Source organism: Hetaerina americana, unplaced genomic scaffold (genome assembly GCF_022747635.1).
Source record: "Hetaerina americana unplaced genomic scaffold, ioHetAmer1.1.p SCAF_4, whole genome shotgun sequence".
Lineage (NCBI taxonomy): Eukaryota > Metazoa > Arthropoda > Insecta > Odonata > Calopterygidae > Hetaerina > Hetaerina americana.
In genome coordinates this window covers 75,883,971-75,907,593 of record NW_027286985.1, presented here as the reverse complement: position 1 = coordinate 75,907,593, position 23,623 = coordinate 75,883,971, and the positions used below count along the sequence as shown (strand labels likewise).

The following is a 23,623-nucleotide window of genomic DNA, read 5'->3' as shown; positions in this document are numbered from 1 at the left end:
GCTTGATTATTCCTTTTGTTTTTATAATTGATATATTTATCCCTATTTGATGTTGTCCAATATTAAACATGAAACATGTGAATAAAGACTTTCCCTTTTTATTTGTGGAGTAATTAAATTTTTTAAAATATTTAACAGGCAGCCATTTTTTTTAACTGCCAGAAACCAGCAGCAAATGTTTGACCAAATGAACAGAAAGGTAGGTTGCCTGATGCCTGTGGTTGAAAATATGAACTTCAGCTGATTAAATTGAAGTGATTTAATGTTTAAAATCATTCAAGCTGGATAACAGTAAACAAACACGGAGTTTATTGCAATAAAGTAACCATAGTAAAGAATCTGTAATGTAGTGGCCCTACGAAATGGCCATATAAGAACCATGAATCCCAAAGGGTCTTCATCACTCACTGATATAATGCTTCAATTTGATCTTTATTTCAAATGTTTCTTTCAATAAACAGTTGCCAGGCATAAAGATTGTTCTCCAATCCTTCCAAAGGCTTTGTCTCTCTTCTGTTCCTCTCCACTTTAGTTTCCTATAGTCCAAATTCTAAATCTTCAAAGTGCATAATTGAATCAGAATGGAGAGGTGCAATGAAATATGAAGAGTATTGATTACATTTTGAATTAATATAGTATTATGTACTCCTACTTTGTGTCACATTTTTTTTTGGCGAACAAGTTTCCAAAATAATTCCCGATAAATTAAGATTTTAATCCTTACGTTGGTATAATGTTCTGTAATTGGCAGGTAAAGCTGGTCCAATAAATTACTGCTCGTAAACAGTTTTGATCAACAGTTACTCACTTAGTAATCGTTGTTTTGAATATCAGATTCCATACAAATCAAACCTACTCCTTGATTAAAATCTTTTTATTTTAAGTTCCTTGGTACCTTATTTTCATTTGATTACTACATTTTCCTGTTTTTTTAACATGTCTAGTAATAAAAATTATTGCACTAATCCACCGGTAAAGTTAGGCTTATGATGAAAACCAGCTACAGTACAGCAATAACATCTTTGCCTCGCCTGGCTAAACAACCCAGCAAACAATAAAATCTTCTCTTCAATTCATGCATACATAATTATTCCATTTTAATATGCCCCTGCTATTACTATCCCTTCCTTGCCTAACATTCTCCCCTCTATTACAATTTTCAGCACCCCATTGCTAATCAAAAAGGTCTGCGTCCACCTTTCCTGCTGGATTATTCCCAGCAATCCCCCATTCTCTCCCATGATTCATTGTACTTCCTTGTTAGTGGGCTAATAATATGCAGTTGTGAATTTCATTTCAAGCTAAATTCCTTATGCCTGTGCAACAAAGCAAATGAATTGTTATTAGGTTTTTCATATGAATCATATTGACAAGTGAACATAAATAATTTAAATATATGACTAAATGACGAAAGGATAGTATTGTAAAGATAATATTCTGGTACAATTGTAAGCATGCGTTATAATTTTCCCATGTCACGGTTTAAGAGAGTAAATTAATCCTTCAAATTTTTGTGCAGACAAAATATTCTGTGAACACTTTTAAATATTCTTAATTTGAATTTGGCTGAAAGCCAAAGAAACTTAATTGGAAATGCCGTAATATTTCCCTGAAATATCAGGGACATGGGTTTAGCCAGTGCAAGGAGCCGTTTGAAATAATTTAGTTAGCTACTTTCCCTAAGAAGAAATTACACTTATATGACGCTTTTGTATTCTCTAATTTTGAAATTAATAAAGGTTTTGAATATCATTGATAATTCTTTTGTATAATTAAAATAACTATTATGACTGCAGTAATAAGCAGCATGTGAAAGTTACAGGCAATGCAATGGGTAGCATTGCATAGACCAACTGCATCATTGAAACTGTGTTGAGATCAAGAATTTTTGGAAAATTCTATTATTAACTAAAGCTTTTTTGGATCAAATAAAACACTCCTCTACTTCTCAACCGGCCATTTCATTGAAATAAAAAAATTACATAAATTACTAAACATTAACTGATACATTGCAACCAATTAGGGCGGCCGCCCCATTTTTAATTTGAGCATTGTGCAATGTGATCGGAAGGGTGGGTGTATGTAAACCTTGCCTCAAGTTAGAACGGTTCCCCTAGAACATGCAATGAGAACCCACAATGCATTGCATGTATTAATATTGCAAATCCCACAATGCATTATGGGATTGGGTATGGCCATGTAAAAATTGAATTACGAAATTACTAGTTGGTGGGACACTCCAGTGGGAAAAGTATGTATTAGGATGTGATGGTATTTGAGGTGGTTTCAACTAGTGAAGGCATGCGCCATCTGTTGGCAGGATCCTCAACCAATCCTTTAATTAATTTTTTTGCTCATTAATTTTCAGTAATGTGTCACCAGAGATTTTGACGGTAGGTTCAGGATGCCGCGGGAGATCAGGAAAACAATTAAATATTGAATATTTTTGTAAGAAGGGCTGCCATTTTTTCCGGCCGGGCGGCGGGGCGCCGGAAAAAATGGCAGCCCTTCTTACAAAAATATTCAATATTTAATTGTTTTCCTGATCTCCCGCGGCATCCTGAACCTACCGTTAAAATCTCTGGTGACAATTTTGTGCATACTAGCGAATGGAAAATATTTTGCAAAAAAAAAAATTCGGCTGCAAAAGTGAATCGATGTAACATATCCCATAGTCTTGCCACTGTAATCTGCCTCTTATCCCCCAGGCTACTAGGTTTCTTATTTGAGTAGACCTCGGAACTATACTATGTTCTGCAAAACTACGGACTTGGCCTTTTTTTTCTCAAAATCAACTCGAACTCGGCAAAGCTCTCTCACCCGACGAATCCAAGGCATCTGCCTGCCTCGACGCCTCTCTCGCCTGGGGAGGGGCTCTGGACTTAGAATATTTTTCGCTGGGTGGACTCGGGACTTGAAAATATTTTCTCAGGGAGGCTTAGCACCTCACCTTGGGCCTCTCCGTACTCCGAGACGGCTCGTGAGCGGTTGGCCGTCGATGGAGCTACTCTTTTTTGAAGAGTGAGCCGGTTGTTGGAAAACATTCGATACCATGCTTTTTCGCATGCGATAGACCAAATTAACTTTTATTGGACTTCACTCAGTTCGGTGCATGACGTAATTTTTGACCCGGTGCGAAAATGTTGCTCATATGTTTATCGTGTTCACGAGTTATACCTTAAAAACAAAAGAACAATTGTTCAGAGTGCACGCAAAGTTACTATGCAGGATAGAATAAAATTACTATAGAATAATTCGACAACATTTTAGGCTACCATCGCACGGATTAAGGCAACTTTTCATACCTGTGCTACACATAATACATATTTGTTTACAAAAAGTAAAGCTTCTAAACTATTCCATGCTGATATTTAATTGAAATAACGCCCATTTCACGTGTTTTTGGCTTTGAAACAATTCGATATTGTTTCAAATGGACATTTCCAGGAAATACCGATATTCTGTTCAAGTTAAACTCTATAACCATTTATGATTTTGCTTTAATTCACGATGAATTGAATTACCCGCATTGCCATATGGCAGAGGGTGTAAATCTATTCAGACTACCATTATTTTTTGGAGATTATTAGAATATAGTCATACTCAGTTTGTACTGCAGGGACACAAATCGACATTTTTATAAGGTTTTAACCTCAAAAAAGATTTGTTAGCTGAATTCTTTTTTAATTGTTTAGCAGCAAAGTAAGGCAAAACAAGTCATTCAAAAGTTACACAGAAATATATAAAAATTAAACATTCATTATTGTTTCTTTCATCTTTATTATTCATGCATACATTAGTTGAGATACATTTGTATTACAAATTGTATCAGTATTCCAAATATCCTTTTGTAACAAAAACATTTCACTGAAATTCCCTCATAGCCACTATCCACAAAGTTTACAGTGCTGGAGTAGCCATCTATTCAGAGGCCTCGAGTTAAGGCCAACACCCATATGAAGTGCACTCAAATGCTGACGGCACTGTCCATCTTGGTACCAGAAAGTACATCTTTGTTCCTTATTTCCTTCAGTGAGAAAAGCTTGCTGATCAACCTTGATTCCCATGGCTGCTCCTCTGCTCACCTATCATAAGCATCCAATGGAAGACCTGAAGGAAACAATTGAAAGGATCATAAATTTGAAGTTAATGTGGTTTTTTAAAACCACTTTTGGAGTTTCAAGCAAAAATATAAATACTTGTGTTCAAAAGGGCTAAAGAAATGTTTACTGGTTTAAGATTGAATGATCCCCTTAAAAAATGGAAACATTTCACTTTAAATCAATACATAAAACCACATTGAACTATAAGAGAATTAAGCTTTAATTAAGATGAAAATGAATTTCATACAAATGGTATATCAGTGAAAAAGTATTTAGAAGCAATTCATCCATAACAATTCATTGGAAAATTTTCAATTAGCAACTGCTGCTACTTCACTTAGTTTCAATATTTTATTCTTCTGTCTAAAACTAATAGGTAGAACACCCTTAAATGAATATATTTGTGATAAACAATGGTTAAGAATTGCTTGCTGAAATAAAAACTATACAATCAGTCAAATACCATGTAATAAATTTGAAAAATGAATTATTATGTTTGCCCATGTTGATCAAATGAATTTTTTAAGCATTCATATTTCAAAGATTTCAAAATATATTTAATTGTTATATGAATGTGAAAATTATAAGATTAAGTTAAAATAACAATGGAATCTTTTCTTTCAAGAAATTGACAGGAGACAATGGAATATAGAAAAACATTTTACTGTATGAAATAGGTTTCCTTAACGGAAAGTCACCTGGGGTAATAATTTAGTTCAAAACACGTTTTTACAGACTTATTGATGGACTCTTAGTTTTTTCTATAGGATCTCCAGCCACTGCTTAGCCTCCCCTTCCACCCTCTTCACCTGCCCATGTGAGATTTATATCCAAAAAAGTGACCAGATATGAACCAAGGAATGAAAAAGATTGGGATGCGAGATTAAGGACAGAATGAAAGTAGTGTGTTGGGTGAGTCCAAGGCAGGAGAGGTAAAACAGTGATAGAATTAAGGAAACATCTCGCCAGTTATCAATCTTAAAATATGCATTTCTTAATATCCTTTAACAGATGAAAGTAGCACTTAAACAAATTGTGTTATATCATCACTAAAACAATTGCTAATGCCAGTGGATGAGCATACATCAGAAGCTTAAGAACTGGTGTGGAGATGGGAAAAAAATCAAATGGCAATGAAATTGAAAAAAAATTGCTGCATGCTAGGGGAGGGGGGGGGGAGTTTTTTTTGGGAATAATTTGAAGAGAGTGGGAATTATTGCAGGGCATACTGGAAATAAAAATTCAACGTGTGCGAAAGAAGGGAGAATGCTGGGTATGTTAAGTAGAAGGAGTTCGTTAGTTTTAGGTTTTAAAGGTGCGTCAACAGCTTAAGTCAATTTGCATCACTGTCGATTAATTTTAGAAAATAATGCTTTCAAGTAAATTTAAAGGCATTTTAGATCAAAAGGCAGAATGAAGGGAAAGAGTTGATACTTTGGATGAAATTGAAAGTAGATGTTAAACTTGTGGGGTGGAATACCTGGCAACCATTAAGCATCACAGCTTTCACAGAAGTGACCTAATATGCATATCAGGAGGAAAATCATCAGCAAACATCAACACCAGAATGTCTCCATCACAGCAGAAAATTTAATTCTCGGCTCTGTTAGTGTGAATATTTACGTCATTTCTACATGCTAAGACAATATAAATGGTTCATCATTGCACTTAACATACTCGGGAAATTGAGTGAAAATATTTAGCAAATTGTCTCAGGAGAGCTAGAGCAACCGTGAGTTACAAGATTTTACCCATATTTACTCCTCTCCGCAGCAGGTGGACATTTTTTGAGGTGATTTTCCTGCAATAGGCCTAAGATGAATTGGCGACGCAAACTTTGCTTGTTTCAGCCTAAAAGTGACCTCATCTGAAGCGTATCTGCAGAGAAAGCATTATCAAAATAGTATTTTTTCAAGACTGAAAAAATTAAAGAATTGGTGGCTAATTTCACCGAGCTCCAACGCGCCAGGACGGTTGCTTTGTTTTCCTTATAAGGATTCCTGGGAAATACATTCCAGTCACCCGCAAACCCGATGCTAGTTTGGAGCGAACAGCCCTTGTGCTGGGATGGCAAACGGGATTCTAATCAAGGTGCCACCGTCACGTACGAAAGAATGAACTACAAAATTCAGGTTGAATTATTTTGTCCACTTAGCACGCGATCGAATCTGCCGTGCCTCCCCATTTCGAATCACACACTAAGCGAGGGGTAGACCAGAATGTAATCATTATAAATGGTGGGTCTACAATGACGAATAATAGGGCATCGCAAATCGAAATGCTAATGTGTGTGCAAACAGAATTGGAAGCTACCGCGGTCGTGACTGCGACTTTGGTATTTCCGAGGATCGATTGACAATATTTGTAATTTTGGGGGAGTTGGTCGAAAGCCGAGGTCATTAGCGCCATTAGGGGTGGATGAGAAAGGAAGGATGGAGAGAAACTCTGTGTCGGCATTGAACTACTCTTAACGAAAGGCGCCAAGGGGTCCTAAGTTTAACGTCCCTAACGACGGATGGTGTACTTATTCAAAAGTGACCACAAAGAACCTTCATTGTACAGATCGAGAAACCACTGAAAGATACCTGCCGCCTCTAGGATTCAAACTAGGAACCTCTGGGTGGGAAGCCAGTACGTTACCCACTGTAACATGCCGATTCCTAGTTAAGACAATCACGGGACAATCATTAATACATCCCCAGGACAATAACCTACAACAAATGAGTCAAACTGAAGATCGGATTCGCCAAGTACTTCAACCCTTTGCTCCGTGAATGTATATACGGAAGCCAGTAAGAAAAAGCACATTTCAAAATAATTTTTGTAGGCAGAATACATACTTACCAACATTCAACCATCAATTTTGGTGACTGGCTCTGAGATGTAGATATTCGAAAGCTGAAAATAAGGAACTTGGTACAATGAACACGTTGTGAAGAAGCTTGATCTCCCCCAGAATGCTTGCACGAAATCGCCACTCACCAATGACATAGAGCTGCCCGTGATATCGACCGCTGTCTTTTCCAGAGTGCCTCGACGTTATGCACTCGCGGGCTCCACGCACTCCAGTAAAGCGAGGAGCCCATCCGCTTCGGTCGGCTGGCTCATCCCGGCTCTCGTGGCGAACTAACGAGACCAAATGCCCGTCGGCAAGTAAGGGGGAACTTTGGGGGGAAGGCGGGGGAGGCTAGGGGGGAGACTTCGTACAAGAGAGAGTGAAATCGAATTGGGGCGATGGAAAAGGAGGCGGAGGGAATAGTTAGCCCATTTCAATTCCGAATGTGCGCATTTCGCGTATCTTCGCAGGGGCTTTGCACTGGAGCGAACTGGAGTCCTGCAGCTCCCTTCCTCGCTGAAAGCTTGAATGCCGAGTGCACGTACACCTGCCTCCAAGACCACCAGCCAACGATGCAATAGCGTGCCCCTCCAGAAATTCGCGCGCGTCATTAAACGAGCCATCGTGTGACCATTCAGTGAATCCAGACTTGGGTCTCATTATTACTCCATGGCTATACAAATACATACCGTAACACACGTGTAAGGAAACGAGCCCAATAAAGATGCTAATGACTTGCGACCTGGAAAATGATTCGTAAGTTCCAATTAAATTGGCGATCAATTGCTGTAAGGAATATTTCACCAGGAACTCGGTAAAATACGTAAATGTTTTGGCAACTACTATTCCTCAGTGGGTAGTATGAACCTTAATATTTCCTTAGTTTTCTTTGAGTTTATTACATAAAGTCATGGCACCTTGTACATTAAGGGGAGGGTGGTTTGGAAGGAGTGTCAGAGGAGAGGGGGAGGGAGGGTTGAGGGGCAGGTGTAGCAGCATTGCCAATACCGCCTCGGAAGTGCGATGAGTCAACTGCGTTCCAACCGACGGACTGTACAGTGCACTGGGGTATCCTTGGGGAGCATTCAATTCCTCTTTCGCGGCGACTCTATCATCTCTTTAGTTGGTCTCAATCCCCCTACCCGCATGAGGGTAGGGGGATTGAGAATTCTTCCACAGTGTTCCTGCCTGTCATAAGAGGCGAATAAAAAGGCGGGGAGCTATACCCGAAAACCAACCCCTAATAAGAAAGGGATACTTCCAAACAATCTAATAGATACTGTCTGCGTACGACCATACCAGCCTGCGATCCACATGGGTGTTTGCCGCGCCTGGAGACGCGTAAGTGAGAGAAAGGGGTCCCGGAGATTGAGCGCTCTGGTTCCCAACCCGGTTTTGGTGATCCGGTATGGACCAGGGAGTAATATTCCTTTTCGGCCCTGGATTTCGTGAAAACGGGTGTCCGAGGCCTATCCACTCCCAGTCAATTGGATTTCGTCACGTTAATATATTGTGAAAGAAGATTAGAAGTGGGACCTCTTTTTTCCGTAATTCTTTCGCTTTGTCCTCCAAAGTCATCTCTTCAAAATCCGGGCATAACGTTTCTGAACATTCCAATGCATGATACAAAGAACGGAATGAAAAAAATCGTGCTTCGCCAATTACAATTCAATCAAAATCCACAGTGTAGTATACAAGCACAAATGAGAGCATACTGGTCTGAATGTGAGAGCATAATGCTCTCACATTCAGACCAGAGAGCATTATGCTCTCACATGCCCTTTTTCTACCGAATAGAATACATGGAAACAATTAAGACACTACATTATCGCTTGTTAATCAAAATTCAGATCGACCGGAGTTCAGCATGAGACTTCTTGTCGATAAAAGTCGTGATTTTTTACCCAAGAGGCGCCCAGCCATCTCGAAGACTTTCGCCGCATACGTTTCAGCCTGGGAGCAAGAATTATATATAGTATACCTGAATGCTAGTATTGACAAAGAAATGGCACTGCGGTCGGACAATATTATTCTCATCCCTTATCGTTTAATTATTTTTGTCACGTTAATGTCACGTAACATTTAAAAATTACATCTTAAAACCATCTATTCTACACTTGATCTCTCTAATTTTATTGACATGATCTCTCCTACCATGGTTCGATGGGGGTAATAATACATTTCCTCATCACTGCTAAAGAGACGTCTTTCGAATTAATGCAAGAGATTTAATCTTTAATTTAACCTTCGCTCTGTGGGTGATTCCCAGCTCTAATATTTTCAATATACCACTAAGTTTATCATAACAACGTTTTACATACCTAGCTCCTCTAGGGTTAGGTATGTAAAGCTATTGGGGCATTTCAAAGATAATAACATCGTAGTTGCGGTTAGATCACGAGCGTTACCCGATTTACTCTTGGTTTTTCTTTTCTTTGACGAAGTAAGATAGTGATCGAGATGGTGCTGCGGCTAACGCACTGGCTTCTCACCCTGAGGCCACGGGTTCAAATCCCGGCGATGTTGAATATTTTTCAGAGGTATCTCGATCCCTACTTGAGGTGCTTTGAGGAGGGCACTTTGAGTGAGTACCCCGTCCGTCGGATGGGACGTTTAACTGCGGACCCCTTGGCGCCTTTCGTAAAGAGGTGGCTAATGCCGACGCCGGCTTTCTCTCCACCCTTCATCCTTTCCTGTCCATCCCCTTTGGCGCAAATGACCTCAACTGTCGGCCGCCTCCCCTAAAAACTACTACGAGGTCTTGAGTGTGGGTAACGCCTAGGTATTTAATCGAGTCTACACATTCCATTTCTGTGATTTATGACTATGCACTTGTGAGGTGAGATGGAAGGATAGCGGGGATTACTGGAGTGATAGTTATAGAATAATTTACAGCAGAGGGGACGAGAGCCGACGAGGGGTTGCCATAATATTGAATAAAAATGTAGGAAGGATTGTAGTCAACAAAGAGCAAGAACGATAGAATTATAGAACGAGCAACGGATAGAATTTTACCCAGGTCAATTAAAAGCAGAACCGGGATTTGGAAGACTCAGTCATTGTTCATGTATATATGTCACCAAGCAATCATATGGAGGAAGAAGTCGATAGGGAATACGATTAGTTTAGAGGATACAATCGCGGATGCTCCTGGAGGAAAGTATTTTTATTAGTGATATTTTAGGAAAAGGATTAATAAGATTTTTTAGGAAAATTAGTGATGGTGGTTCAGGATGCAACAGTAGGCGAAGGAAAAGATGGGTATAAGGTAGGCTATTACAGTTTAGATAGGTGGGCTGTTAATGGAGAGAAAGCCATTGAATTCTGCATAAGACGGGCTAGTCATCACCAACACTTAGTTTAGAGACCCCAAAAGACGTGAGTATACATGGAAAATGCAGGGTTACTCTGAAATGTATCTGTTAGATCATATTGTGGTTAGACAAAGATTTAGGAACAGCGTGATCAATTTGCATAGATTCCTGAGAGCAGAAGTGGTCTCAATTTTGCGGTCGATATTTAGTTGTTATGAAGTGCAGCGACCAATTCAAAAAGAAAAGGCAAGGTAGACGGTTTAGGAATTGGAATTGAGACGTATTAACTGGATTGAAAAGAAAGGAATATTAGCACGCTACATTTAAGAATTTTCTAGATAATATTACATCTAATCTGATGACCTTCTACTGAAGCTAAAGCTCGAAAAGGAAGAATAGTGGAGGAAAGAGAAATAAAACCATTTGAAATAACTCCAATATCACTAAATTTAAACTTCAAAGCCTCTGCATTACTCACTTGTTTCACTCGTTATGACATAAATGGAACATGAAAAGAGAATGATTAATGGCTCGGGTTACCATTGATCGCAAATAACATATCAGAGCAGCACATTACTAATTTTAAATTCATGCAGATGTTGTCAATATCAATTTAGAAGTACCTCTAATTCAACAGGCTGGCCATCATTAGTCACCTGATGTGGGAGAGGGGGGTCGGTGTCTTGAATGATTTTCTTAAATAGCTAGTGGACTTTTTTGTTAGTTAAGTAGGTCAGTGACTTCAATTTGCATAATAAAGTAGCCTTTTTTGAGCCGAAGGAAATTTTTGGTGTGTTAGGTCTGGTGACGAATAGTGGGCCCTGGATCATGAAATAGGCAATGAGCATGGGGTGAGCGATTGCCTGCTGATAAAGTTAGTTGTGATTAGTGTTTAAAATTGTTTCAAATTGCAAGACAAAAAAATGATCGAGTTTAAGTGATACTTTTTATTCCTTTCTGATTTTCCGTGTGAAAGGACGGCTTAGCTTACAATAGTGGGATTTGGAATGAATTTAAATTTCCTACTTAGGGAAAACAGGAAAACTTGGGAAATTTGGTGACTTCTGGGAAAACTGACATTTGACATAAGTAGGAAAGTTCTCTGACTGACAAACAGTGAATCTTTGTGTTCCACTTATTTTACCACCTTTAACAATTATATTTTGGGTTCATTTTAACTGTTTTTCTTTGAGATAATATTTTTATTTGTTCCTTGGCCATTTGATTCTCAAGAAGTAATTTTCTTTTTCATTTGAGCGACTTTCAGGCTTCCTATTCATGGCTTATAAGGGAACTTAAATAATACTGTCCTTGCTACTGTTAGGTTTCTTGCTGAGGTGCACCATTTTAGAGATACTGTGCCTATTTATTTTGGCAGAATATTGATTAAATGAGATAGATTTTGTATCTCCAAAGGACCATTCATTGTCAATTTCTTGCAATTACAAGAAAATTCCTGATCAGGATAGTTTACTAGCTCGATATTCCTAACTTATGCTCATGTGCTGATGGCACACAGCATATTTGATCATGTGCTGATTATCACAATGAAATTTACAACCATTTCTCATAATTTCTGAGTCTTCAGACAATAAAAATTAACCATGGTTAAATAGTAGTTCAAGCATAAACCTGCTTGTGGACATGGGGCATCCTAGAAGATTGAAAGTATTCCCAAAATAACCCGAAAAACTTGGGAAATTTCTTATGAGTTAAAAAGAGGACATCCTCTATGATATTCAATTTTGCGAGTAAGAAAATCGTTTTAATTGGAAACTTAGTGTTGCTCTTTAGCTCAACTGCTCTGACTAGCAGTTATCGGGTCTGTATTAATTCTCTCTGTGCAAATTACACGTACATTGGGAAAATTTTAATTGACAGGTTGATATTGGAGGATAGAAATATTGTGGCGACTAATCCACTGACTTTCCATCCTGAAGACTGGAGTACAAATCCCAGAGGCACCAGAATCTGTGATATCCTGATCCTGATTACGAGTACTTTGTGGAGAGTACTTCAAGTGAGTACCCCATCCATCAGATATGATGTTAAACTGTGGACCCTTTGGCACCTTTAGTTGAGAGTAGGCTAATGCCAGGTATCTCTCTATCCTTCCTCCATTATCCTAACCCCCACCTGCCTATCCCTAATGACACAAATGATCTATGACATTGGTCGTCTGCCTAAATAGTTAACTAATAGATGATATGTTTTTGAAAAGTTCACATGTCTCAAATTTTGAAGGGCTCTTAATCTTTCAGCCTGAAACCCTTTGCAGATACATGTTTGCTTTAACAACTTCATATACTGCGGATCTTCTTTGAGCTTAATTTGGTTCATTCAAGTAACACTTTGGATTTAATGGATCACAAATAACTTACCATTTTATTCAAATTTTGCCTCATGAATAAAAGTTATGCCTCTTCTTTATTTTCACTGTTTCCTTTTTCCCTCGCCCTGTCAAATGAAGCCAGCTTTTTATGCTTGATCGGCACAGTGTTACAAAAATAAAGTGTTTGTTCCAGGTTAAGCTGGAGGTAAAAGTCACATTGGTTGGGCACTTTTAATGCTCGTGAATTTATCAATTTGATTGGGTATCTACTTCAAAAATGGGCACCCCTACTCTGAAAGCTCCTAAAAATTTTCTCTTGTCATTTATTAACTGCACCGTGATGCATCGCCCTGATCTACCATTGATGTTGAATTATGTTCATTTGCTCTTATATTTTACGTGGTAGCTTCTGAGATGCTTCATACCTATGGGTGTATGATTCCAAGGCATGGACTACATAAGTAATGAGATTCTGAAGAAATAGGAAAGCTAAGTTAAATTTGAAAGTAGGTGGAAATAAACTGGAGGAGGTATATCAGTTCATGCATTTAGAATCTATGTATTTTAATGGGCATTGTATTGGGCACAGGAAAATAATTGTATTAGTGAAAGAGGCATTTGCATGAGGAAAGATTAAAAGAAAAGATCAGTGTAAACTCAGAATTGGTGTGTAGTACTTTTTGAATGCAAGAATTGATGTTTGAGCCTAGAGGGCGAATCTTAATTTGAAGTTTTTGAGATGCAGATGAGTCATAAAATGGAGATCCTCATCATAAATCAATAATAGTCATTGATATTTACCCATAAATAAACACAGTCCTCATTTTCTTACTTCACCATGACCTTCATGTACAAAAAATGTAGTAAAAAGCACTATGGATACCTCAAAAGTGTTTATGGCTATATCCCGTGCAATCTCTTTCATACCTTTATGTATGTCTTGATTCAGAAGAAGCTGTTGCAGCCCCTGGTGGCTTGGTGACAAAGCAGAAATGAAGCAACAAGGATCATCAATGTCAGCAAAGCCCCAGAAGCCATATCCATCCTTGGAATATTCATGTTTTGAAGGGCAAAGATAAAGGAATTCTTCTTGGACAAATTCAACCAGAAGCTGCAAGTGACAGTAAAAGTTACTTGCATTATACATTGTCTCACTTCTCATGCAATGCTTATGAATTAAATAAAAAAAGGCATTGAATTTTATGAAAGTTCAATCATAATCACCATTTTTATTTTATTATAAGTAATCAACGCTTTTGGATGGACACAAGCTACCAAATGGTACAGCAACTATTCCCTTGTCTCTCCTAACAAGTAACATCTGACATCCAACATTGCAATAGACCCCTCTTCAATCCTGCACACTTCCTTCAACCCTTCATTCTGTCCAACATACCCATCCTCCTGCAACTTCTTTGGTTGGCCAAAATTCTCCCCTCTATCACAGTCTTCATTCTCTCCCATTGCCAATCAAAATGCTCCAAATCCATTTTTCCTACATTCTTATGATTTCTCCCATCAATTCTCTCTCCTCTCCTACCATAACCAGAGCCTACTCATTTGTTTTCCTTTCTGTTCATTTAACCTTCTCTATCCTTCTCCATACTCACATTTCAAAAGCCTCCAATCTACACCTATCATCATACTTCAATGGACATATTTCAGCGCCACACCTAGCTACTCTCCAAATCAAAGTTCTAATAAGTCTTTTCTTAACATCCTTACTCAATATCTCTGTCATCAGTTCCATCCTCCTTGTTTGCCTAAGCTTCTTTGCCTAAGATAATTCGTCTCCTCATGTCTCTATAATGTTGATCATTTTGGTTCAAAACATCTGAGATAGGTAAATTGTTCAACTTGCTCTAGATATCGAACTTCCATTTTAACATTCAGCTTAGCTTTTCTCTTCCAAGAAAACTGCATAACCTTTGTTTACATTCATTCACATCCCATACCTATCGCACTGAATTTCTAATTGACTCATCAATGATTGCAACCCCTTGGCTGACTGACAAACTAGAGCTTGGTCATCAGCAAACCCAACTGATTTTATGAGTGCCCCACTGATTTTCATTCCTATTTCCAGTTCTACCCATGCCTCTTTAATCATTTCCTCCACATATACAGCACAGGTGATCTCCTCCTCACTCCTAAACCTTTACTCCTCTTCTTAGCAATGCGCATCTGGACTCTCTATCAGCCACTTGCACCATGGCAGCCTGAGAATGTACTTGCTGTGGATTAGTCTCCTATCCCTCCAATCTACTCATATTTTCTGTGACACATTCATTAGTTTTTCCCAATTCACTCTATCAATTGCATATTTGAAATCTATGACACAAGCAAATACACATAATACACAAACAAGTATTCTATGTTCTTCTCTATTAGTAATCTCATTACTTACTGCAATAGCATCCTGCATGCCTCTCCCCTTCCTAAATCCCCACTAATCATTACTTAAGTAATAATTTACCCCCTCTTATTGATGATCCTGAGCGATCCACTTTAGCTGTGAGTGAAATCAAACCTATTGTTCTGTAGTACTCACATAATATAGCCTTCACCTATTTTTGGAATATGAACTAAAACTGATCTCACAAAGCTTTCCAGGCAAATTCCTCTCTCATAAATGCTACCAATTAGTCTATGAAAATTCTTCCTCGCACCTTTTCCTTGACTTTTATGTAGTTCTACAGCAATGTTGTCTATCTAATAGCCTTATTTGATTTCAATTCCTTTGATAACCTTTCTATCTCACCATCATGCTAGCCTAGACTTAAGCTATCCTCATCTACGTCATATTCTCTGTGTCAAATATTGCTGGCCTAATGTTTTTACAATACAGTTTTTCTATACATATATTCCTTCATCTCTCTTCCATATTTAATGGTTCAACAAATATTTTCCTGACTCATATCTAATATTTAAAATAGATTTACCTTTTTTGCTTCCTGACAGTGTTTTAACCTTTTTGTATGGAGCACCAATTTTATTCTTCCTCTGCAAACTTTCCATATCCATGTACTGTGTCTTCCACCAAATTTCTTTTGCTCCATTTGTTACCTGTCTCCATTCATTATTTAATTCTTTATACTTACTTCTACCTAACACGTATTTACTTTCTTCTATTTCCTTCCCTTGTCTATCTTTCTAATCATCTCATCTGTACTCCATGGTTTCTTTGTCCTTTTCCTATTAACAGTTACCATACTTTCTTTAGCAGCTTTTGATCCCCCTTTTTTTTGATATTTTCCCATCTTTTCCTCTAAAGTACCCAGCACCCTTTCCTCACTCATGATTTTCTCTACAGCCTACTGATACTCCTTCCTTTTCAATCCAGTTAATGCGTCTCCATTCTATTTCCCAAACTGCCTCCCTTGCTTAATCCTTTATAATCGAATGTAAGATATATTTTTATGTACATTATTACTACATTATGATTTGAGTCTGCATCTGTTCCCAGGTTACTCTCCGAATTGATCTTGCTGTTCCAAAATCTGTGCCTAACCACAATGTAGTCAAACTAATACCTTTCTGAGTCGCATGGTGTTTTTCATGTGTACCTATACCTTTTTTGGTGTCTAAAGCACGTGTTGGTGGTGATTAACTCCTATGTGCTGCAGAACTCTATTGCCTTCCCCCAACAGTCCTTCTGTAAACCATAGTCCTTCACCTCACAACTATCCATTCCTTTTTCTTCCAATCTCCTATCACAATCAAATGTTTCCCTCCAGGAACATCTGCAATAATATCCTCCTCCTGATCTTACACCATTTTGACTTCTTCCTCCCTATGATTGCTTGGTGGTGTGCATACCAGAACAATTACTAAGTTCATCACTTCTGCTTTTACTTCTACTGGTAATATTCTATCTGTTGCCTGCTCTATGTTAAGTATGCTCCTTCCTACCTTTTTATCCCATATTATTGCCATCCCTTGCTGGCTCTTGTCCCTTCCACGATATATTACTCTATAACTATTACTCCAATAATTCCTGCTATCCTTCCATCTCACCTCGTACAGCCCAGAATATCTATACTTGATCTTTCTTTCTCTTGCTTTTTATTCTCTTATTTTCCTGTCCTCGGCATTGCACTAATATTCTAAGTTCCTATTCTCATTGATACAGATATTCTGACAATACATCAAATCAGATGGTGTAACCAACATAGCCATAATACCCACCACAGCTCTGGTGATGAATCATTAAACCTCAACAGAACATGCACATAGATGGATGGAATGAGACCTTTCAGGTGGGACTACAACTAATGATAGTTGGAGGCGTTGAACCCAAACTACTAAAGGGAGAGATGGATCAACACCAACTCACCGCTTGCAGCTCCTCTCCTCTGCACTAGGTGCTTGTGTGAAGGTGATTGAGGATGAGAGAAGAAGCCTTTCACTATTCTCTCCAAGGCCTCCTGCTCCCCGTGTCAGGCGCCAACTGGTCCCTGTGACACTGTCAAAATGTGAGGAGTGACAGGTTTAGAGAAACTTGGCATAAGTGAAACCTATCAGGAAATTACTCTTATCCAAAGACTAATGCAGTCAAACAGCTGCCAACTCAACCCCTGAACTCTGACCTTTTTAACACATTGGATCTTGTGCAAAAAACACCATCTACCCTATGGTAGGCTGGTTATTTCCTGACTTGTTCAAAATAATACTGGTATAAAAAATCTCAAATTTTGCATTGTATCCAATAAAATAGCACTTTTTAAGGTTTACATTCATACAAACAATAATAATATTTTTTTTATTTTTGGTTGGATAAAATCATGAGATAAATAAATTATGGTCATTCAATTAGAGTGTAGAGAAGGATGGAAAAAGTAAAATTGAGGGAAAGGAAAACAAACAAGAAGTACTTACTAGTGCTAAATGAGGAAGAGAGAGGTTGTAAATCCTAAAGGGGCAAGGCAAGTGGAGGAGGAAAATTCTTTTGACAGAATATTGAAAATAGTGATGGATGGAAGATTGAGTAAGGGTAGGAAAAGGATAGGTATGTTGAATGGTATGTAGGAATGTGTAAGGAATTAAAGAGAATTTTATGGTAAAATATGTTGTCACATTGTATAATGCTAGGTCAGGTTCTCCATTTCTTCCTCCATTGATTTGGTTTGAAACTCGCTCATCATCTTCAGGAATCCAGGAATCCAAGGGTCATTCAGGGCAAGTTCTTATAGACAATTTCCAATGTGCCAGGTGGCTGCTGATTGTTTAGTTGCCATGTTTCCCCCTTGGTATCTCCTGGTTGGTCATCCATTCCCTCTGATTCTTAGGAGGTGACCTCAATATTCACTAATGCAACTTGGATGGAAAGGGAGCCATAAGCCGATGTTTTTCTTCATATTGTTCTGATGCAGACAGATCTGGATTGCTTCTTTTTTCAATCCTATCCTATTATCCTTGAGATTGGTGGTGGAGTTTTGTTTCTTCCCTTTCAATCATATCATTTTCCTCAATGTTGCCCTCAGCTACTGTGGGCTTGACCAGTTGACCTGGTTGGTAGTCTCTCTGGTGTTTTTTTTGATCTTATCTCGATCATTTGGCCAATCATTGCTAATGCCAAAATTCACTACATTTACAGGGTATGGCATAGACCCCTGGTGTTTGAAACCCAATCAGGTCTATTGCTTTCATCAACTGATGTCTAATTCTTGATGGATAGTTTCAATGTCAAATCTTCTGAGGATTTTTGAGATTTTCCCTGGAATTGTGGAGATGTATGGCAGGAACACCTTGGCTACCACTGTGGATTTTTCCCCAGTGGTGTTCTTTGTGAGCCTAAGGATCTTTTAAGGATCATGGATATCTGGTGATTGTATTAGCCAATCTGTGTGAAGGTCTCCTTGAGGTGCCGACGTACTTGTAGCTTTCTTTGTTCACTATACAAGTGGAATTGCTATACTTGTAGTCCTGGCTCTGTGGATGAGTGATGTAAGGGCCGCATTATTCAGGGATGAATGATGGTTGCTCTGCCTATTTAGGTTAAGTTCAGTGTGACTAGGTTTCCTATACACACTGTGGCCAAGTGTGCCGTCCTTCCATTGAACTAATGTATCAAGAAATGGTAATTGCCCTTTGCTCTCCTTCTCCATAGTGAATTGGATATTTGGGTGCTGTCCATTTATATGCTGGCGAAATTCATCGAGGTATCTAGTCGGTGTGGCCAAACTATGAAGGCGTCTAAGGGAGGGAATGGAGGGAAGATGAGGTAGGTTAAATCCGTGATGATAATTGGAATTGGGGGAGAAATTGGGAGAGAAATCGGGACACAGGTTTGAATGTACACTATTGGCAGATTTGCAAATGAAAATATTCCAATTGGCCAAGGAAATGGCCAGGGAGACTTTCAAAGATGCAATAGAATTCTACGGGATATCTGAAATGGTCGGCATCAATGAGGTGTTTAGCGATTCTGATTTTTCGGTCGCGAGAAGAAAGACACTAGTCAAAAAGCTTGAGTTTTCACGAACTAAGCATGAAAACCTAAAAATCAAGATCCTCTCTCTTTTTCTACAAATCAAAACTTCAATTGTTGAGTTAACATTTCTCTCTCTATAGCCACTGTTGTATTTTCTTTTCAAAAGGTGAAGGCCCAGGAGCCTGTTTTTATTTTGAGAGCCAAAAGATCCGACACTGACTCGAATTGTCAGCGGGCAGACCTTAAAAAAGCTCTCCTAAGTTGACTTCTCCCCTAGGGAGGTGGGAGTAAATCTACTCACCTGATCGCGACTCCCACTAAGAAGAAGGAAGCCGAAAGGTCGCCGCCGCCCGCGCCGGAGACCGTGTCTTCGTACAGCACGTGGATGGAAAGGTGAAGGGGCACACCGACGCAGAGGCCGCCGCCATCATCCTCCTCCCGTCTGGAAAATAGACAGGCGGTTAGGATGACGAACCCGTCACTTATGAGAAACGTAAGCGACAAAATTTTTCGTCGGATAGAAGACGTGCGAATCCAGACTTCGTGCCAATTTCAAAGTTCGCACGCAGTCTTAATTTTCAAATTTATCGTTGTAGTTAAGACTCGTTTTCAGAATCGACTGCTTTCAGTCACCGACAATTACACTATTTTCATCAATAATAACAAATGAATTGAAAATATTGATTTTGGTATCTAAGCTTGTGACACAAACGTGATGGTTTGGTGATTGGATTAGGTCAATCTGTCACGATTTCTTTTACACACTCCTCCGAATTCACCCCTTTCCGTTTGCTTGGTGAACGTATTAAATAACTCTATCCATCTCGAGTGTGTATTAGAAAAAGAAGCTCCATTGCAAATCTTTCCTCTTTTGCAATCATTTGCAAGTTTTTCTTTCTTTTGAAACCTTTTGCATTCTTTTTACTCATTTTTTAATTCTTCGTTGCGCAGCTCCTTTTTCAGAAATGGATAATTTTATCCAATGGAAAGTTTTTGAAATGGAGATTTGAAATAGCATAGATACGTAGATATTATTTTTCTAGTCAACGGTCAACGAAAAATATTTATATTATCAAAAACAATAGAATTCATGTGGTGGAAGGAATTCATTATACTTATGCATTTGTATGACCCATATTACGAACACTACATGCTATCATAGACATTGCAGTACGATATTTTGGGTCTCTGGTATTTAGGGAGCCCTGGTTTTAAGAACCCTTAGGAACAATCTGGTATAGTCTTGCTGGGGAATCCAAATTACCAACTCAACCACGGTCGACATATAGCCAAGATTTTAGTCGTAAACATTTCTGCATCTACATGTAATCAATATGAAATGCGTCAAAAAGGCTTGTAGCAGGGGGCGTTCGGTCGCCAACTATTTTATTTACACACCACTACTGCCACATGAACTTTTCACCCGCGATCGCGGGCTACTGTTGTTAACTACTCCATTGGTTGGCGAATTGGATCGTGCGCAGCGTAGATGAGGTTTAGATAGGTTTGCAAAACGTTGTTATGATAAACTTAATAGTTCATTCAAAATAATTAAAAGTTCTAGGTTGGGAATCATTAATAAAGCGAAGGTTTAATTACAGATTAAATCTCCTGCATAAACTAGAATTATGTCTCCTAAGCAGTGTTGTTGAAAATGAATTTACCCCCATCATACCACGGTAGGAGATATCATGTCAATAAAATTAGAGAGATTAAGTGAACAACAGATAGATTTAAGATGTAATTTTTCCCAAGAACGATAAGGGATCAGAATAATACTGTCCAATCGCGGTAGGGGTAAGAATATTCGGGTCAAAATTAGGCAGGTGTGTATTCACCCCCTGCCAGAAACCCTAGCGGTGGCTTGCAAGGTACTAAAATAAATAGAAAAATAAAAAATTCTAAAGTGAAAGAGCGAAATATTCAGAATTTTACACGGAGCTAGTTTATATCTTTATAATTAGTTCTTTCATCATCAATTCACATCCTTTCGGCCTGTCATAATATATTTAAAACCATAGGGGAATAATACCAAAGAAAATCATGGAATATGGTTCAACTTTCATCGGGGGCAAGGCGATGGATTTTCCTGGGTGGTCGAGTCGAGCCGTCTCACCAAATTTTGATTAGAGAACATTTAAACGAAGAATTATGTGGCAAAATTAGGCGAAACATCAATCACGCAGATAGGAAAATAAAGCCCCATTTTCACTCTGACTTTGGAAAATCTTTCACCTAATTCTTTAAAATAAATAGCTCATTCCTTATTTTAACCCATTTGGTTTTTATTATTTTACTTTTCACCCACCAAGTGCGTACCAGCTTGTGTACTTCGCTTCAAAACTGGCGATACAATCCTGGTTATAATTAAGTGGCATTGTGGAATTTTTCCATTCTGTTCAGAGCTCGCGCTATTTCGATATTGTCAGTCAACCCTATTCCCTCATCTAGTTTCTGATCGGTAAATGCATGAAAATCTTTGAGAAAAACACAGTCTGAGATGGTTTCTCTCACTGAACAAGTTTTCATATAATTTAATAACAAGTTGTTAATTTAATTTAATAACGAGTTAAAATTTAATAACGAGTTGTACGAAAACTTGACCCGTACGACGCGGAATTTGCATATATACCTCGAAAGACGTAATAGAGATCAAGGCGTCTCTGGAGGAACTTATCGCTAAACAGGCGTCGAGTGGAATGGAGTTCATTGTTAAAGCATTACTCTTGTAAACACGTAAATGGCGGCAAGGCTGATTCGGGCACGCTTGATAAAAATCCAAGATTTCACCTCAAAAGTTAGAAATGACGAAACACCACGAGCCGATTCAGTCTTCGCTGATCTCTTCTTTGCGCTGTAAAAAATATTTATTTAGGTTTTCAAATGTATTCAGTTGTCCCATGGCAGATGTAATGATCTCCTACACCCATCGTATTTTTTCCTCCGAACCACAAAAAGGAGAGTCAGAGGCATCTATAGATAGGACCGATTGATCATTTTCGCGGGCAGGACGGCAAAGACGAAGATTAAAGCGGATGCGATGAAAGTGTGGGTGACGAGAGGGTGGAAAAGAAAAGGGTGACAGCGGAGAGGGAGGGAGGCGAAAGGAGGAGTGGGTCGAGGAGAGGAGACGGGGCACATTTTGATCAATTAACTCGAGAGGCTTTTGCGGATCGGGAAAAGGAATGGAAAGTTTTTTCCAGTGGAACTCAGCGAAGACATTTGTGTTCGCTCAGTCGTCTAAAAATTTTGTCAAGGCGGAGTAGGAGAGAGAACTAATGGCATTGCGTCGAGAGATGAATTAAAAGCAAATTTTAACGCTTTATTTTTCTCCTTTGAGGTTGGCGAGGGTGAAGTGTAGATGAGGGTTGAAGGGTGAATTCCAAAGACACCGCAATGGCAAGAATATCAAATGAGGGTTTGGTTCAGACGGTGAGGGAGCAGAGGAATGGGGTAGGGAGACCGGTGTGAAGGAAAGATGAAATTGGATATGGGGTGATACCAAAAATAAAATGATCAAGGGGCGGCCACAGCTGAAACGTGAAGGGCGACCAAATTTCCTCCACTCCCTCCCTCTTCCGGTTCGGCTTTTCGCCGAAGGAAATTCCTTGATACAAGAAAAAGAATTCATCCACAATTGTCGAGCATCAGCGACTGTACAAAATGATCTCCAGTTTACTTTCAGGTTTTGAGGAACGCTCTTGCTTCCGACGGGTTTGAAAGAGAATCTTCGTAACCTATGGTGCATGTGGAGGCCGTTGAACAAAAACAAACAGCAGTAATCTAAACATAAGGTTTGCTTTATAGGTCAGGGGGAGCTTACCTCGTGATGAGACCTACGGTTGGCGAAATTCACGCATCAGAGCAGTAGAGGACCCTTCACTTCCCTGCGCAGCCTGAAATTTCCCAATAGTAAAATTTAAACAAAAATATCGTACAGATTAACTGAAACCGAGGGTTTCCAGAGTCATCCGGAGTTAAATTTGGGCCCTGAGGAGTTTAGCCGAGCGCTAATGGGGTACCTGCGAGACTACCTCGCCCCTCGGGGAGCAGTTGTGTAATAAATACGTTAAAGGTTAGAAAATTTGTGACCAGCCTCCTCTCGATGAGTCGAAAGTGAACCTAAATAGCCGCTGAAACATCAAAGATGATTTTTCACGATCAGAAAGCCTCGGATGTTTGATTTAGAGAAATTATTGGAAGACTACAAAGAGGAAGTTGGAGTAAGCATAGGCGCGTTTATATGCGTGTTGCCGGAGAAAATTAAGAACATAGCGAGAGAGACTTTGCATGAGTATCGTGCATGGAAGAGGTTACCGTAATTAATCTTAATATCGTATGTTCATGTAAAAGTTACCTAATAAAGTGATAAACACAGCGCACGAAACATAATATCCGGAGTTCAGGTTTCGTGATCATACCTCGTATTATTGTTAACATTATGATGGGCCCATAAAAATTACTGAACGGCGCCATGATTTCTAAGGTACTAGAAAATGGATCCCTCATGAGTCAACAACGCTCACACTAAACGCTCCAGCAGTCGGAATCGCAATGAACATCGTTAAACACCGCGTACTTTCTTTCTTTCTACCATCCAAAATC

At 38.9% G+C, this 23,623-nt stretch overlaps 1 protein-coding gene across 1 annotated transcript in view; it reads right to left on the bottom strand.

Annotated features, from left to right (window-relative positions):
* Positions 1-3,807: 3,807 nt before the first annotated feature.
* LOC139692481 (tectonic-2-like) overlaps positions 3,808-23,623 on the bottom strand; it is a 245,133-nt gene continuing 225,317 nt past the window's right edge. Inside the window, exons 4-7 of the mRNA XM_071590698.1 lie at positions 19,320-19,460; positions 16,922-17,050; positions 13,513-13,696; positions 3,808-4,110 (exon numbers count right to left, since the gene is read on the bottom strand). Of these exons, the coding sequence (XP_071446799.1) occupies positions 13,531-13,696; positions 16,922-17,050; positions 19,320-19,460 (436 nt within the window). The 3' untranslated portion in view covers positions 3,808-4,110; positions 13,513-13,530. The remainder of the gene's footprint in view (positions 4,111-13,512; positions 13,697-16,921; positions 17,051-19,319; positions 19,461-23,623) is intronic.